The sequence below is a fragment of the Harpia harpyja genome, chromosome 7, assembly GCF_026419915.1.
Source record: "Harpia harpyja isolate bHarHar1 chromosome 7, bHarHar1 primary haplotype, whole genome shotgun sequence".
Lineage (NCBI taxonomy): Eukaryota > Metazoa > Chordata > Aves > Accipitriformes > Accipitridae > Harpia > Harpia harpyja.
In genome coordinates, this window is record NC_068946.1 from 57,356,355 (window position 1) to 57,374,822 (window position 18,468).

Genomic DNA, 18,468 nt, shown 5'->3' on the forward strand with positions numbered 1-18,468 from the left:
GTATTTCCCAAACACAAAAACTTGTGTTTTAGCAGCAGTAAAAGAAGCGAATTCAGATTATAAAACATTATAAAGCGATATTATGTTTGAAAAAACCCCAAATTCTTCAGTTTCTAAAAGCAATAAACACTGTAATGTGCATTCTAGTAGGACTGAAAAGCACACAAAGAATATATTAGACCAGAATATTATCTTATTCTGATTTTTCTTCTTTGGAAATTCTATGCACATTTTCCAAATTTTCTGTTCCAGACAGTCTGAACAGTTAAATAATGAGATGTGTAACACCAGAAGACTAGTATTAACTTAAGGTTTTTTTACTGTACATTCAAGCATATGAAAAGAGAAGAATGACAGGAAGTAATCCTCAGATGAAGTGACTAAGTTACCTTGTTATCATATATTGTTCTACTAAGCAACTTCTCAAATTATAAAAATGAGAAAAAATGTCTTGCAGGTGAAAGTTTGGTATCTTCACGTATAGAGCAATGACAATAAACACAAAGGCTTCATTAAAGCTATATTAATCAGTAGAGTACAGTGGATACATACCAAGGTCAAAAATCTGTCACCCAATTTTTGACAGGATTATCTGTGTTCGTTGGATCAAAGTTAGCTTGATGAATTACAGAATACTTAAATCACAAGGCTGTATCTTTGCAAAATCATAAAATACTTTCATGCAAATTAGTCAATATAAATGTAAGACGTGACAGAGAGTGTTCTGTCTTTTATAAAACCCAGATCTTGGAAGTAAGCAATTCTACAAGAACAAAGTCTTGCTTTTTTTATTGAAAACACATTTTTAACCTTGTTGTGGATAAAATCATAGAAACATAAATGAACAATACATTAAAGATCTGGAGACCAGAATGCAAACAAAAAAAGACCAAGATCTAGCTTTAAATAAAATGCCTAAGATAATTGCTGATGGTTCCTGTATGACTTCATACATTCCCAGCTAACAATACCGGCATACGCTGATCCATATTGGCTAAATTGTCCTACGCAACCTACCCTTACATCCCACCAGCAGATTGCTGCCACTGCCACTACCACCAGCATTTCTTCCAGCTACATCCATTTCTTTTTTCCCCCATCTAGATATCATAACTTAATTCCTTCAAAGTACCACTGCATATGTTTTCATGCCTACAACAATTTCTTTCCCTTACAAATACGGTATTTTACCTTTAAGTCTTGATGTTAATTATCAGTGCAAAATTAGCTAGCTCAAGACCTAAATTCAAACCTGGCATATGATCAATGAAAATACCATGGTAGATTTTTCAACCATTTTCTTAAATTCTGTTGTCTGCATTGATGTGTGTCTATTATTCAGTAGCACACATGCTATGTGGATCAAGGGATTTAAATTTATGAATTTTCACCGAAATTGTTTTGATTATAAACTTTCACACAATTTTAATTAAAACCACTAGAAAGACTTTGTACATATTTAATGATTTAGTATTTGTCACAGATTTTCTCACAGAGGTAGTTAAAACTTCTTCCATAAGAGCAACTGTAAGAAAATATCAGAGACAGCAGCAAAGGAACTGCTGTAAATTTGCCACTTGCTGCTTAATAAACGCTATAAATATGGGAAAGATCAGAACAATTTTTAATAAGTATCATGTTATAATAGCTAGGACATTACAGTAATAATATACAAGTTTCATGTAACAGAAGTACAACCTACAGAATATCTGTACAATTTATACAAAAGTAGATAACATTACTTTCTATGGGATTCAACATCTTAAACCTGTTTCAGCACCCCCAAACTAATTTGGCAGAAGATGTAAGTGCTGCTCTGTAGGTGTATACAGAAAAACAGGGAGAATTAGAAACAGCACGTGATTGTTTTACCAAAGAAACTTAGGGACTTCCCTGCTCTCCCCACTTTCTTCTGCCCAGGCTTAAAACAATTCCACTGACCTTCCTATTCGCAGTCTTCTAAACACCTGACACCATTCTAAGCCAGAGGTATATCAGTAGATGGCAAAAAGTAGTCAAGGCTGGTCCAATATCTGCAACTCAATATCTCCTAGACTCAAGTTAGCCTCAGCAGAAAAGCTAAGCTTTATACTACTAATATATAGATATGTTACATTTCTAGATCACTATGAATATTTATGGTTTTTCTATAAGCTACTTCATTTACAGAAAAATCTCTCCTCCTTTCAGTTATTCTGAACCACAGCTACATATATTTTTTACATTTCTTTGTGATGAGAATTACTGCAGTGATTCAAAACTTGTGGAAAGATCAGATTTATTTATCTGCTTTACAGATAAATACATTCTAGATATCTCTCAGAAAGACTGTACTTTTCTGGCATAAATTTGGTAATGTAATGTAATTACCATACAGAAAGAATCATTTCTATTCATACAAAAGCATGTGAAGAGGACATTTGATGCACACCAGATTGTTGGTGCTTTAATCCACAAAACATTTCACTTATTATTTCAGGTGAGAGCTTTTGAAAGGACTGCCTCAGTTCTCTCAGCTGTGCAAACAGTTACCAACTATTTAACCCCAGAGAGCTGGGCAGTGCATCAACTATTCTCTACTCTGCATAAAATAGAACCAACTCTAATGGTAAAGGCAACTGCAGGATCCATAGATTACAGAATACATTATAGTTATTTATTTTATAGCCAAAAAAAGGAATCCAGAAACAGACATCATTACCTATATAAAACTTTTAACTGTTGCTCAATCTCTTGAAGCTTAGACCAGTACCCACTTGCAAGCTTTTGGTATTCATTGATAACTAAGGTCTTCAAATCAGGGTAGGGGCATTCCAAAGACAGTAGTGCTGAAGGAACTTCAAGGCAAAGTCCATTTTTCTCTTCAAAAGAATGCGCTAATGCCTGTGATGAAAAAATGCTACTCAGCAGACTACTCTGCATTATATTTTCTCTCTCAAAAAACTGCTAATTAAACTTATAAGGAAAAGCTTACTTTTTTTTTATAGTCTTCAAGCTCTCTTTCCAAAGCCAGACTTTCAAGGATAAGGAATTCCAAAATTGCCTTCTGTTGCTTCTTCACAAATCTGATCTATTTCATGAAATAAGTTACTGTTACTTCTTTATCTTGTTATAATATGAAAGCCCTTATTTAAGAAACAAAGAGCCTGATTTCCAGTTCTACACTGCTATGCTTTTATAGATTTTAGTGAAGCAGACTTACAGTATGGCAAGTACAGCAGTTACCGGTACTCTGAGAGTTATATTCTCAAAGTACTACATAAAAATAAATGAAAATGCTAAAAATATGGCGATAATAAATTGTAAAAGTAAAGTTAAAGTACCGACCTGCTGTAACATCTCAACTGGATTGATCCAGGATTTCAGACAAGATTCTTCTGAGAGGTAATGCTGCATTTCAGAGAGCCTGAACTTCAAATTCTCTTTTAGTTGCCAGATAGGAACTACAGTATTTGTTTGGTATGTATCCCGCTCCTTTGACAATTTATGGTCTATATCCAAATGAAACATAAAGCTTTCTCAAACACACAAAATATTACACAGCACTGTGCTTTCTAAATCTAAACCTGTTAAGACAGGGATTTAAAAACCCAAACAAATAATCAAGATAATTTTGACTAAAATAAATAATCAAGAAATGAATAAAAAATTCTTACCAAAGTCCCTCATATCCAAAAAAAAGTTGTGCTTATGGCTTTCTTCGTCAAGAAAAGTCTTTATTTCTGCTTCTGCTTTTTGCCTGGAAGGTATGAATATGAGTTTTACAGAAGCTTTAATTTCTTCTTCATTAAGTTTTCAAGCATGATAAGCCTCAAATACTCTAATAATTAAGTAAAAAGGGGGATTCTTTGCCTGGGAAGTTATGAAGTGCAGGACTTGGACATGAAGATGGTATGGAAGCCACCCTCCTCTGAGCAAAAAAATGCTTTCATTGATCTGCTGTATATACAATACGCAAGCTAACAGACAAGACCAATATTAATAAGTGTTAACTCAACATGCACATCTAGAGACAGATTCTGAAGGAATTAAAAAGTATCTGAAAACTTCTGATAATCCCACAAATATATGCTCTTCAGATGTTGATAGGTCAACTAAACAGCTATGAGATCATCATGGAGAGGTACATGCAGAACAACATCCACTCTATTCTCCCTTCCCTTTGTGTTCTCTTCACATCTACAGACCCCTTTCAATGTAGGTCACATACTCTCATGCCCTGCACAAAAAACCATCTTCAGTTCAGGTATTTTAATCTTTTCCTCTTAATGTCCCTTGAATCAAGCATGCCATACCAGAATCTCTTTCTACTGAAGTATTTCTTCAATAATGGCTAATTAATGTTCCTCAGCTCTTACCTGTTCTCACTCAGTCTTTTGTGCTCTTGCCACCACACTTGCCGATGCTGTTTCAGCAGCATTTGCTCTTTGTTAAATTTTGAAGCTTGCTCTGTTTTTTTAATCTGCAGGAAAAATTATAGCTTGTAAGTATTTTGAACCTGTTCAATAGCTTTATCAAATGCCTTCACATGGAAACTTCTAACTACAGAATGGTGAACCTAAAAGCTTTTTTCAAAACTGTGTTTTTCTTAAGAACAATGGGTTCAAATCTAACCGATTTTCATGAAAAAAAATTATTCCATTCAAATCACAATTAAATGAGAGGAGAAAGTGAAAAAAAATGCAGTCCATTTTCTTCTTTCCCTTTTTCTCCTTTTCTTTCCCATCCCTATTTCCCAGGAGGTGAAGGGGGAAAGATGAGCAGGAGAAAGAAAAATACACTTTCTTACAGGTGGGAAGATGAAAGAGGGAAAGTGCGTCTTGCAAGAAAAAGAATTTCAAAAATTGATTACTAAAAAGAGTGCTTTTTCAAAATCTATCCAATTAAAGAGGCTCTGAAACTGCCTGAGAACTTCACAAAAACATTGCTTCCAACTTCAGCTAAAATAGAAATACATGCTTTTGAGAGAGATGGAGTTACTGCTTAAACTAGATGAAAAGCCATCAGGGAAAGGCTGATGAAGTGGTAGCCAGATCGACTCTGGCCAACCAACAATGAAGGAAAAAGGATCAGAAGTCTGTGGCTGCTAGACTCAGATTCTCTCACCCTCCCGCCATCACGACTGTCTTCTGGCCTCTCAGTGGATACTCAGGACAAAGCAGCATTTCAGTTCAGAATTGGCTCCTTTCCTGCTCCTTCTCTTTTTGCCACCTTTCTCCATAAACACGTGACTGCCTCCCTGACCCAGCCGACTTCTAGTTGTAAAACCACTTCTGATTCCAGAGGCTCCCACAATTCACACAGCCCTCTTCCCCCCTCCCCTTTTTTCTTTCCCCCTCCCCAGACCTTCCTTCATGCAGATACATTACTCTGCTGCAGAATGGTAGCAAGACAAGAAAAAAAAAATTGGGAACTCTTGTAACTCTTGGAAACTCTTGTCCTAGTTCATAACAGGGAGAAAGGAATAAAGATCTCACTCCACATCTAGTTCAGGAAAGAAATGACATTCTGAGTCAAAAATGCTGGGTTTTCACTTGGCTCAGGTGGAAGTAATCTGCTCTGTTTAAAATGCTCTGTCAACTTCCCTGCCTGGTGAAAGCTGGACAAACCCATACATTACTCCCTCTGCGTTCACGTGCATAAAAACACAGAGAGCAAACCCCCCTACGGGCATGTTCTCTGTTCCCTCCACCAGCTGGGCAGGTGATACCAGCAGGCTTCTCAAAAAGGAAAGTTGCAGAACTTTTCTTTGCAGCAGTCATGCACAGGTAAGCAAGAATCCCCATCACTTCTCGAATCATAGCCTCTCATTCACCCATCAACAAAGCTAAAAATCTTACTTAAAATACCTAAAATTTTGAAACTAGAAACATTTACACCTCTCAAATGAATCTGAATTTAATATATCTGTTTGAATATACCTGATTTCTAGATAGTCACATAAGGAAGAACCACAACTAGAACGAGGTTAATCCATTGTGCTTTTGCAGCGAACCTGCTTTAGTGGTATTATTTGGGTAAGAAGTTGTAATAGGTGCTATGGAGAGATTATGTGACTGAGAGTGAGAAACAAGGTGTTTATAGGAAGCTGCATATGTGACTGTACTATAAAAGAGTTTGAAAACACCTGTTTTATGCTTTCAATCACTATGTTACAATGCTTTTGAACCAAAGATAACATCTCCTTATTTTCATTGGTTACTTATTTTAATGTTTAAGAAGTTACTTACAGCTTCCTCTTGATTACCATTAGGTGCTTAAAACCAGACTTCAGCAAACAGAAAACTGTATTTAAAATAATTTGAAAATACATATATCTTCAAATCAATTCTAAAACTAAAGTGAAACAAAAGTTGAAGTAGATCTGTACACAGAGTTTAATATGCTCTTGAAATTATTTTATAGCAACAGCAATAACATTTATGTATAACTGCTGCAATATTAGCTTTTTTCCGGATGCACTGTATTTTTCTTTCTTAAATAGTCAACAACTGATTTACCATTTGCTTCTTTGGTTCTACCTCAATGGAGGAGTAACCCAGCACTTAAAAATTTGGATAGCCTGAATCAGCAACAAAAAAGTAGTAGGTGGGAACACATTCTATTCTCTTTGGAGCTTTCAGCATATATATTTTACTACCTACTCAGTTGGAAAACACTTGAAAAGGTGAAATACCAAAAGAGATGACAAAAAATTAGTTTAAAGCTTGAATTAATTCAGTTGAATTTTGTACTGCCAATCTATGAAGAAATATCTGCCAGAGCTTTTGATATATTATACTTACATGCATTAAAGGAAGCAATACGATAAAGAAAGTAGGGTTTTTTTCTCTCATTCAGTGTCACTCTTCTATTTTAAATACAAAGAGAGGAGCTGCACAAGCAACCCCCCACTTTTTTTTTTTTTTTTTTTTTGCAAGGCCTTCAGGATAGTAGTGTGAACTAGTGAATTATGCTTGTTGGTACTGTATATATTCCATTTACTAAGATTTTAGAAACAGCATCAGAACCAAAAAAGAAAGTACATGACTATGTTGCTAACCAATATATTTCATTTAATAACTTTTGTTCAAAGAACTTCTACATATGTTTTAAACATTAATTTAAAGGATTTTTTTTTTTTAGAGCTTTATCATAATCCCATATTTCTTCAGCAAATTTCCCTTTGAACTCTGCAATCCCATCTGAATGAAGACTCTGAATTATATTTTATACATGCCAAAGACATCATCTGATCAGGTCCCTTAGTCATCTATACACAAAAACTTTAGTCATTGCATTTTGCATAGTTTCTATACCCTTCAGCATAGTCTTTCACTCCAAAGGCCATCCACAAAATTGCAACTGTTCACAGGCATGGCCAAGGACTGGAGAGAGAATAAATTGCCATGTTAGCACAGGTTAAGCATACAAAACTGTGTTATCCTTACGGTGGTTTTGCAGTTTTCTGGAAAAGCATTCAAATAACATTCCTGCTGGAGGGGTGTTTCAAATTGGTAATTCTTTTCCTCTTCTATTTTGTTTCTCAGCCTAAAGGAACTATTTTAGCTGAATGTGTATCAGTGTCAATTTCTTCAGAAATCACTTCTTTCCATGAATTTGATTTTTTTTTAAACATATAACACTCATCAGTGAAATGGTTATACACTAAAAGCAGTTGCACTGTCACAAGGAGTTATCACTCCACAGTGTTTCTGGATCAACATTTTACACTATTTCCACACAACTGAAAAGGAAAACATACAGAGCCAGCAACACATGCTCCAGAGAGGTTGGAGATTTCTTGGACATCTGCATTTCATCTTTGATATATACTCTCCTTCAAAGAAAGCACAATTTTTTTTAAAGGGAAGTTCTTAAAAATACAAATCCAAAGAATGTTTCTGAATATCCGCAACTAAAACCCAAACCTGTTTATTCCTAACCACCTTCACCCTCCAACCCTACCCCAACTAGTTGCAATGTAGAAGAACTTATGCACAATCCAGTGTAAAAGAACATCCCTGTCTTGGCTGTCCTATTAAAGAAGTGCAACACTTGAAATTCTGTTGTGGGTCAATAACCACAGCATGATGACAAGCTGCATGGAAAAGACCTAAACTCATAAATAGGTTTAGAAGAATTTTTTTTCCCCAAGACAAACATGTTGAGATTAAAATATGAAGTTCAACAAGGCCAAGTGCAAGGTCCTGCACATGGGTCAGGGCACTCCCAAGCACAAATACAGGCTGGGTAGAGAATGGAGCGAGAGCAGCCCTGGGGAGGACGACTTTGGGGTGTTGGTTGACAAGAAGCTCCACATGTGTTGAGAAGCTCAACAGCAACGCGCATTTGCAGTCCAGAAAGCCAACCGTATCCTGGGCTGCATCAAAAGAAGCATGACCAGCAGGTCGAGGGAGGTGATTCTCCCCCTCTACTCTGCTCTCGTGAGGCCCCACCTGCAGTACTGCATCCAGCTCTGGGGCCCCCAACATAAGAAGGACATGGACCTGCTTCCAGAGGAGGGCCATGAAGATGATCAGAGGGCTGGAGCACCTCTGCTATGAAGACAGGCTGACAGAGTTGGGGTTGTTCAGCCTGGAGAAGAGAAGGCTCCAGGGACACCCTATAGCAGCCTACCAGTACCTAAAGGGGGCCTACAGGAAAGGTGGACAGGGACTTTTTACAAGGGCATGTAGTGAGAGGACAAGGGGTAATGGCTTTGAACTGAAAGAGGGCAGATTTAGATTATATGTAAGGAAGAAGTTCTTGACTGCGAGGGTGGTGAGGCACTGGCACTGGTTGCCCAGAGAGGTTGTGGATGCCCCATCCCTGGGAGTGTTCAAGGCCAGGCTGGATGGGGCTTTGAGCAACCTGGTCTAGTGGAAGGTGTCCCTGCCCATGGCAGGGGGGCTGGAACTAGATGATCTTTGAAGGTCCCTTCCAACCGAAACCATTCTATGTTATTTTCTGCCCACTGCAAAATCCTGAACAAACTATTTACTGTACAGGTGGATGAGAGCTAAGATGAGCCACAGCCTTCTCATACGTTCGGGTTTGCTGTTTAAGGAGCTTGTTCACAAAAACATTCCATGTTTTCCCTGTTGGTTTGTAGGTAATACTGGAAGCAATCAGAACCACCCCATCAGAATGGCACAAAATTAAAAAAAAAAAAAAAATTCATCAGCTCTGCAATGTTGCATGTAACTGAGACTGACAAGCCAGGCGATACATATTCATAGAGGACACACTGGGGACCAAGACAAAAAGACACTCAAACACATCATCTTTTAAAAGCTACCTTAATTTAACCAGACTCTTTCTACCCAATGAGGTCTGGCTGCTATCAAACCACTCTACAATTTCCCCAATACTGTAGGTTTCAGAACCCACATTGCCAAGTCTGATTGTTAACTGCATGGTGTCACACAGCAGCTGGTCAATCTTACTGGAACCTGTAAATGGAACCAAGTATCAGCAGCTAGCTCAGGTCGACAAGCGCTGAAATCATCCCAGTTCCAGAAGCATGTCACAAAGGCACCTTAACAGCTCCACACTGAAGTTCAAGAGGACCTAAGAGTTTAGTCATCACATCACATGAAAGCTAAACTGTTTCTCAGACAGATGTACCTCCGAAGGCAGAAGACCTGTGTTTGTGCAGGACTGAACCTAAGCTAATAAACCAGGCTAAATCCAAATCTGCTGGCTACATCAACAGCAAAGGTAAACTACATTCCAGATAAATAAGGCACCTGAGAGTTGACATGACATAAAGTAGGTTTCATACGACAGTTCTGCTTTGGCATGTGACCCAAAGAAGAAACACCTTGATCAGCAGGCTAGCATCCTGTGTGTTTAAAGTAAAATATTCCTTGACTTTGTAGAAAAAGCACATTTTAATTCCTGCAAGTGTAAAACCAATAAAGCTTTGTAAGAATAGAATGTGATTTTTACAAAGTCTCTTTTCAAAGTGGTGATATATATTATTGATTTAGTATTATGTTAAAATAAAGATGGGAAAATTTTTGAAGGACAGGAATAAGAAAGAGAATATGATGATGCTCCGAAGTCCTGCTTAGGTTTTTGGCAGAAGAAAAGAACAAAAGCCAATCTGCATCCTTGCATTTGCTTGCCTAAAGGTAGTTTAAAGCTAAGCAAATTGGAAAAGATTCATACATGAGTGGTTTATCTGCAGTTAGTTCTAGTATCAAGTGGTCAAATTTCATTTACCTGTTACATAGCCTTGTATTAACATAAGTATAATACCATTACTCAAAATAATTGACAATTTTTAACTCCATTAGGTCTTCTCATGAGGGTTTTTTCCTTTATTATTTGGGGGGAAAGGGGTTGTACTATAATGATGAAGGTCATATGCAGTATTCTAGAGTTAGCTATGTCTGAGCTATATCTTAATCTTTCTAGTCCTCTTTTTATATTTTCTCTAATATTTAGTCCTTCTTCAACAAAGGTAAAACTCTGTCATAACATTTGGCATATGCCTAATGTAAAGGATGAAATGAGGCTGTCTGGAGAGCTACCAGTGTTCACCCTGTCCTCCCCCATATTTAGAGACTGGTCCCCACTTTCCATTTTCTTTCTCAGGTTTACAAATTCTTCTCTTCACCTGGTATTCTAATTAACTTGCACACCACTGAAGACTTTGGGTGTATCATTGCCAAAAATGCTTCCAAAATTGTATCTCCTTTCTTAATATACTAAATTGCTTTGCTATTTTCAACTCATATGGTACCACCCACTGTTGCATGGATTTATTAAATGTCTCTAAGACCAGGCTTACAATGTGAAATTGCATTAGTGGATGGAGAAAATCTGATAATTAGTCTTTTTTCCAGTTTGACAGCCCCAACTTTTTCTTCTTTTTCAGTTCTGCTAGTGACCCTGCTTTGTCCACACATTATAAATCATCATTCTTAATAGTAAGTAAAGTCTTCATTAAACTTTACTAGTATTAAATAGACTTACCTTCTTATTTACCATTTGGGCCACACTGCAGCTATTTATATCTTTCTAACTGTCTAGCTCTACATTTACATTTTATGGCTATAAAACCCTTTTAATTTTCTTTTCAAGATCTACCTCAGCTTGCCTTTTAGAAATCCTCACTTCATGTCTTTTTGGTTTGGGGTTTTTTTCCTGTTTTGGTTCCCCCCCCTTCTCTTTCAGGATCAACCCCCCCTTCCCATTTATTCCCATAAATTCTTCATTACCTCCAGTATTTTCAGTAGTTCATGTAATGAGTCTGGCTGAGTTTCCTCAAAGCACTCAAATACAAACTTTCCCTGTCTTTTTGGGAAGCAGAATCCACACATATTTTGCATCTCTGATTCAAAGAAATTCCACACATTGTCATTAACCTTTCCAAATCACAATAACACTAACTGTAATAAACTCTCATCTTGTGACCCCTTTTGCTGAACACTGTTGCAGTGATTTGTTATCCCTATTCATTCTCAGATGCCTTGGGACAGTGAAAAGAAATATGATCATTGAATTTTAAAATCATTCACATTACAAATAATATAAAAATCATACCTTTAACTGAATTTTTGCAGATGCCATTTTTTCTACTGCAGCGAGTTTATATAGATGTTTGTAGTCAACAGGTTTATACTTCTGGCTGCAAAGACCATTTCTCATAGGAATCACCCGATTTTCTAGTTATCACATGAAACACACAGTCATTTCAAATTCTGGAGAAATATTTGAAGTGTGAGTCATAAAATGAAAGCATTATAGATAGAAACAGTATATTTTAAACATTAAAAGTTTCCATAACAGAGAGATTTTTAGTTGGTAAATAAGAATTTGAAACAAACATAAGCTAGCAGAAATTATAGAAGAAACATTAACCATTTGTCTGTTTACAAAGAGTTTATTTAAAAAGTTTTTTTATATGTGAACTGAAAGAATGATTCACTTTAAACTGGGTTTACAGGAATTTTAGTAAGTTTTAATACAGAAATACGTAAGTTTCAATATAGGCATTCTTATTTCACAAACTGGAAAACCACCTCAATATTTATTGTAATCTATGGATTGAGCAATAGGCATAATTTTTTTCTAAAAGGTATATAAACTATTAATTATATGTAAATAGAATGAGTTGCAGCTACATTTCCCATTGATTCTCCAGCTATCAGAACAGCATAATTTCCTCTATTAAACTTCTGTAGGCCGCTGGGAAAACAACGTACTTCCTTAAAAAACAGAAAGGTGCTGAACTGCAAGGAAAACATGGTACTTGGTTTCTGCTGCATGCAGTATGGATTACAATGTCCACTTTCTGCAGTCCTATCATCAGTATTTGAAAGACCGTGACAGTATTGAAAGACTGTTGTCCAAAAAAAACCCAGAGGAAGTAGTTTTGCTGAAAAAGCATTTGAAGTCAATAAAGATCTAACCAAGCTGGTGTTGCACCACACAGTGAAGATAACTTACAATGATCCCTTTAAGAAGTTTCATTGAGGGATTGCCATATTCCCTGAACAACAGTTACCTCAAGTTTATCATGGAGTCCTCCTTTGAGCTTATGTTCACGTTCCTAAAATCCACTACCTTTATTTCTCTTTCCCCTCACCAAGTTTCTAAGAATGATAACTTCCACTGTTTCGTGGTCACTTTAATCCAAAGCATATTATGTATACACTTAAAATGGGGTGAGCTAAGGATTGAGCAGACCAGCAGCCATATCAGCACAAATCCAAAAAAACAAGGCTGCAAATCCTGTCTGAACAAGATTTGTCAACAGAAAAAGAAAGCAGCACACTCAAGGTAACCTCAGATACATAGCTGCCTAATACTAATAGACAGATTTTCCTGGCTTATTGGCCTGTGCCAGACTCCCATCAAAACAGAACTGCATCTTTCTTCCCCCCCAATCATCATCTACAGTTTCCACAGGCAATCCCTTTGCAGTTTCCACTCCCTGAACTTGAGAGGATACACCACCCACGTAGAGGAAGGCTTCCTCCTTTCCTCTTGCTTGTCAATCCTGCTTTCTTCACCACTAATCTTCTCAACATGCAAACTATTCCACCAAGTCAGTGTTATGCTAACCAGGTTATGGATTTGATTTTGTATTATGACTACTTCTTTATTCTCTATATATCTCACACAAAAAATGTTCAGTAGTTTGATCCACTAATTTCTTCCTTTTTATCCCTCCTATGAGCTGATTATGAATAATGTCCTTTCTCCCAGGTTTTAGGCCTTTAGGTAGCTTTGCTCATCTGTGGGCTTTTATTCCCATCAATCCAAATTTAAAGTTCTGATCTCTAAATCAGCAAGATTTTATGCGAAGATTTTTTTTCCTTCTTTCTGAGATTGCTTACAACATTGTCCAGCAGAGATCAGGGAACATCATTCCATGTTCAGAGAAGTGAAAGTTCTGTCACCAAACCCTCTGAAAAGCCACTCATTCAGTTCTTCCTCCTAAGCCTATTACTCCTTCATTACTGCTCCCAAAGGCTTACGATCACTTCTAGTCTGCTAGGATTCATTTGGGGCAGTAACATCAGTGTCCACACACGACTAGAAGGATGTGGCAGGAGCTTCAGAGCAATTCAATAACATTTCTAATTCAGGCTTCCTGCAGGCAAATGCTTGGGAGCACCTGGGAGATAAGTTTGCAGATGCATCCTGTCATATTCATTAGAAAAGAAACAGTAACTGTCACTAGTACTACTACATGACATTAACTACTGCTAGAAGTCATTAAGTACAACTCCATCGTATGGTGCTTGTGAATGTCATGATCTTTGAAAAGCATGATAGTGTGATGTTGCAGAATCAGAGATCCTCAATTAATTCCAGGATAGCATACTATGATGCAGGTAAGAGTTAGAACAAAGGTGGGACACTGTCATCTTCCAGAGGAGATGAAGATCTAAAACCCTCCCCGCAGCACCTGTTGCAGCTGCTGCAGAGACCGCTGTAAGCACCTAGTGTCAGTGGTTTTGGAAGTGTTCTACATGTATCCTACACACATGTCAATGCATGGATTGACAAAGTCCTCATGCTACAGTCAGCTTTTAGACTTGCCACTCTAACTTCTGATTCTGGATCTGAAGGAGTTCCTAAATCATTTCACTACCGTGGATCTCTCACACCACTTGTTCTGAATTGTGGTATAGATATCCAGGGGTATGAACCCTACCTGGGTATGGCACTCAAAACTGCAATATCCTGACCAGTTTTCTTTGGTCTCTGTCAGCATTGTGATCTCCTTAAACGACTCAATGAAATTACAGTTTGCTGTCTCTGTTTGACACCTCTCTCTCTCCACTGGCTTCTGAAAGCCTGCTTTCTCTATGCCAGCTTTATTCCTCAATACAGTGTAGTAAGGATAAGATGTGCTCAAAAAACAAATCCATGTAATCTTTTTTGCACCCTTCCTTTCTCATGATATAAAATGAAAGAAGAGGGTTGACAACAAAAAGCACAGAAAAACAGGATGAAAAATGTAGAAGTGTATACTAGATATACAGGAACCAATAACAAATACAGTGCAGAAAACAACTAGGAAGGGAGAATGAAACCATCCCACTGAATGAACAGATGGAGAGAACAAGGAACTCTATAAAATAACAGGGAGAAGCACTGTCTTTCTTTGGCTGGGTTGTCTTAATCTGTTCTAACCACAGAAAAATGTATTGGAGAACACTGAATAAGCAGAGAGAATCCATTTACTTAAAAAGGTTAAACTTTGTGACACCTAGATAAAAAAAAGGTTGCTACTACGTTGGGTTTCTAAACAGAAAAAGCTTGTGGCAATGTCTGGAAGCCTTAGAGTTGTCTCTGAAAGTCCCATGTTTAATTTAGCAACATAATCTGATATTTTCTACACTCTTAAAGTTTTATATAAAACATATAAATATACATAGCTACATATAGAACTAATGTAAGAGAAGGTGGGTACCTGAGGTACTTCCTCAGGTACCTCATCTTCACCAATTTAATAATGTCCCTCACATCTAAGAAAAGAATGAGTGAAAGACAGGTTCAATTTCCTAACCTCTAACCCCAAATAAATTAATTTTATCTTTTCTTTCAATATGATTTCTCCTTTAGCCTGTATATTTGAACTTTATGAACCTCCGCTACTAATCTTTATCTGTTTCTTCTTCTACTGAGGACTTTAATCTAAGAATTTCCTGAAGTCAACAGGGTCTATCCATGTGAGATTAACTCTAAAATCAGGGTCTTGGCATATAGGATGCAAACTTTGTATTTAGTAGGTAATGTATTGGATGTGTCTCATATTTTAAAAAGAAAATAAATTTTATATATTTTTATATGTAGGTATACACCCACAAACATATACACATTTATACACACATGAATAAAAATATAAAATATTAAACTTTCAGATTTTAAAATACCTTTTCACATTTTTCTATAACAAATATTTACTAAAGCCTGAGATATAATTATAATGGTAAATGAAAATACTTGAACTTTTGCCCCAGCACTGTAAAGCTTTAGCACACAGACCCTCAGTAACTTTACATAACCTCTGAAGCTTATAGGGATAAGGAATAGGCCTTTTCTTTCCAACCTCTTTTTTACATTCCTTTAGTAGTGAAACTTGCCATTAGGTATTAGTAGAAAGATTCTTTCCACTCACTATTAAAAGCATAGTGGCTGGAAGCAATATGTCTGACAAACTGTTTTGCAGAAAGGTCCCACACAAAATGTTAAGATAAATTCTGCAATGCTATCCCATGATCCTCCTTCAAGTCTCCCCTAAGGATTTTCATTTGCCACATGCCTACAGAAAGTTTGACAAGATGACTCCAGATGATGCCTCACTGTGGAAGGATTTTTTTCAAGTCAACCACCAGGACAATTGCCAGTATCAATACAGGCTGGGCTTCGAACGGATTGAGAGCAGCCCTGCCAAGAAGGACTTGGGGATCCTGATGGACAAAAAATTGGACATGAGCTGGCAATATGCACTTGCAGCCCAGAAAGCCAGTCATATCCTGGACTGCATCAAAAGAAGCATGGCCAGCAGGTTGAGGGAGGTGATTCTGTCCCTCTACTCATGTTTTGTCAGACCCCACCTGGATCCAGCTCTGGGGTCCCCAGTACAAGAAAGACACGGACCTGTTAGAGCAAGTCTAGAGGAGACCGTGGAAATGGTCACAGGGCTCGAACGCCTCTCCTGTGAAGAAAGGCTGAGAGAATTGGGCTTGCTCATCCTCCAGGGAGACCTGATTGCAGCCTTTATATATTAAAAGGGGGCTTATAAGAAAGATGGTGAAAGACTTTTTACCAGGGCCTGTAGTGACCAGACAAGGGACAATGGTTTTAAACTGAAAGAGGGCAGATTTAGATTAGATGTAAGAAAGACTTTTTTTTTTTTTTTACAAGGGTGGTGAGGCACTGGAACAGGTTGCCCAGAGAGGCAGTGGATGCACCATCCCTGGAAGCGTTCAAGGCCAGGTTGGGTGGGGCTTGGAGCAACCTGGTGTAGTGAAAGGTGTCCCTGCCCATGGCAGGGGGTTTGGAACTAGATGATCTTTGAAGGTCCCTTCCAACCCAAACCATTCTGTGATTCTATGATGAGAATGCTACAGCAGCTTCCATATGCAGCTATTAATTGCACAGAGTATTTCATAAGTAGTTTTATTCCAGATTGTGATAAAACAATTAAATTTGAACATGATAGCATACATACCTACATCATTAATCCTATGAGTTGTAAAGAATGTTCCATGGTCTCGTTCACTCATTTTTATTTTTTATGTATTTTTTATACCTGTTGAGAAACACACAGATGTTTTGAGAATACCAACATTGTGGATGCAATCTAAAAACATATTCAAAAAATATGTATTGTTTTCTGAGGAGAGAGGGCGCATCTCACTAAAAATTTAATTAGACAGAAATTCAACAAGTTCATCTTTCATTTTAAGAGAGATTTCATGTACCTCATATCATTTAGCACCTAAGAAAAAGAAAACAAAATATTATTTCCTTGAAGAATCTGTAATGCTGTCACATAGATCACCTCTTCTTTGCTTTGTGCTTTTCAGAATATAACAATCCTATTGACCCAAATGTAAGGTAAGCTTTTGAGGTGTTCTTTGCTTTTTAGAAATTGAGCTTGAAAAGATCAGTCTTTTCTTATATTTAGGGACTGTGTTTTATGTATAGATCCCTATACATCCCCTTTAAGAGTCTCTGTATTAACACTTGTCAACCCAAGTCAGCTGTTCCAGCAACAGTGGCTTAGTTCCTGATGAGCAACTATGACAGGCAGCATGTTATCAAGTATTCACATAATCTTGGAATAAACTTGACATTTAAGATACAATAAGATATACAACATAGTAAAAAGCTTTGATGTCTTAAAAACCCTACTTTCACCTTAATTAAGCATGCATGGGCACCATCACAGGTCTTGCATACAAAGAAAAGCAATAGATCAAAACAAGGTGTTTCAGTTGAACTGAATCAATAGCTGAACAATGCCAGAAGGGGAAGGTCACATTCAACCAGCCTCCCCACAAACCCTCTCCCTCAAACCTGGCTCTACCATACCACAATTTCCTACAAACAAAATTCCATCCACATTGTCACACCTTTGATGTTTGTCTGGTCCCACAGCAAGTAGCAACACAGTAAACAGTAGACCAGCAAAATCTGTTAATTTATGTATTGTGGAGTTATTTCTCTGCTGTTCTAGTGAGTTGAACCAGTTTATCCATACAAATTCCAAGGATGGCACAATGCAACAAGGAGGGAAGGAAGAGCAGTGGAAGCAATGGAAAGGGAACTACTTTGACAGAGGGCTATTAATTTCAGTCAAATAAAAATGTGAGACTGCAACCAAAGATCTTAGCATTGTACTTTCCTGTGAGCTGTGTTTCTTCATGACAACATTCTGCATTGCAGAATCATCAAAAACAGCTAAAGTGTAAAAATCTAACCTAGATGGACAACAGTTTCACGAATGAGCTTCCACTATTACTGCAAACAAATAGTAAGCGCAGTTGAAATTACACCCACGACAGTACACATACATACACACACACTACTGTTCCTGTGGCACAAAGTCAGTTTGATATTAATTCTGTACATGTTAACTATGCAAATTACAAGAAAATTCATGACCACCAGGCTTTAAACAGTGAATATTCCATGATCAAACCAAGTAGAAAATAGTGAATAGTCATTGATAAAATGTGACATTTCTCAATGCTTCTTCATGCACATTCTTCAGCGTTACTTAACAATGCTATGAAACTGTCCCTTGCACTAAACCAAAAATATCAAAGTCTAAATGTCATCTGTCTTCACCCAAGAGTGACCATTCATTAACCATAAAGGGACCTTTTCAAACTGGTTCTGAAACTAATTGACAATATCAATTGGTCAGAAGCTACATTGAATGTCATCACCTGATCACAAAGACTGAAATTAAAGATACACGAGAGTAAGAAAATATGACAATACACG

The 18,468-nt window shown here is 37.2% G+C and overlaps 1 protein-coding gene across 2 annotated transcripts in view; it reads right to left on the reverse strand.

The window, feature by feature from the left end:
* The window catches only part of CCDC148 (coiled-coil domain containing 148), an 82,496-nt gene that overhangs the window by 46,303 nt on the left and 17,725 nt on the right, over nt 1–18,468 (reverse strand). For both annotated transcript variants that reach the window (XM_052793127.1, XM_052793126.1), the window contains exons 2-8: nt 16,685–16,765; nt 11,536–11,657; nt 4,359–4,462; nt 3,657–3,739; nt 3,328–3,491; nt 2,975–3,070; nt 2,702–2,883 (exon numbers count right to left, since the gene is read on the reverse strand). In XM_052793127.1, the coding sequence (XP_052649087.1) occupies nt 2,702–2,883; nt 2,975–3,070; nt 3,328–3,491; nt 3,657–3,739; nt 4,359–4,462; nt 11,536–11,657; nt 16,685–16,739 (806 nt within the window). In that variant the 5' untranslated portion in view covers nt 16,740–16,765. The remainder of the gene's footprint in view (nt 1–2,701; nt 2,884–2,974; nt 3,071–3,327; nt 3,492–3,656; nt 3,740–4,358; nt 4,463–11,535; nt 11,658–16,684; nt 16,766–18,468) is intronic.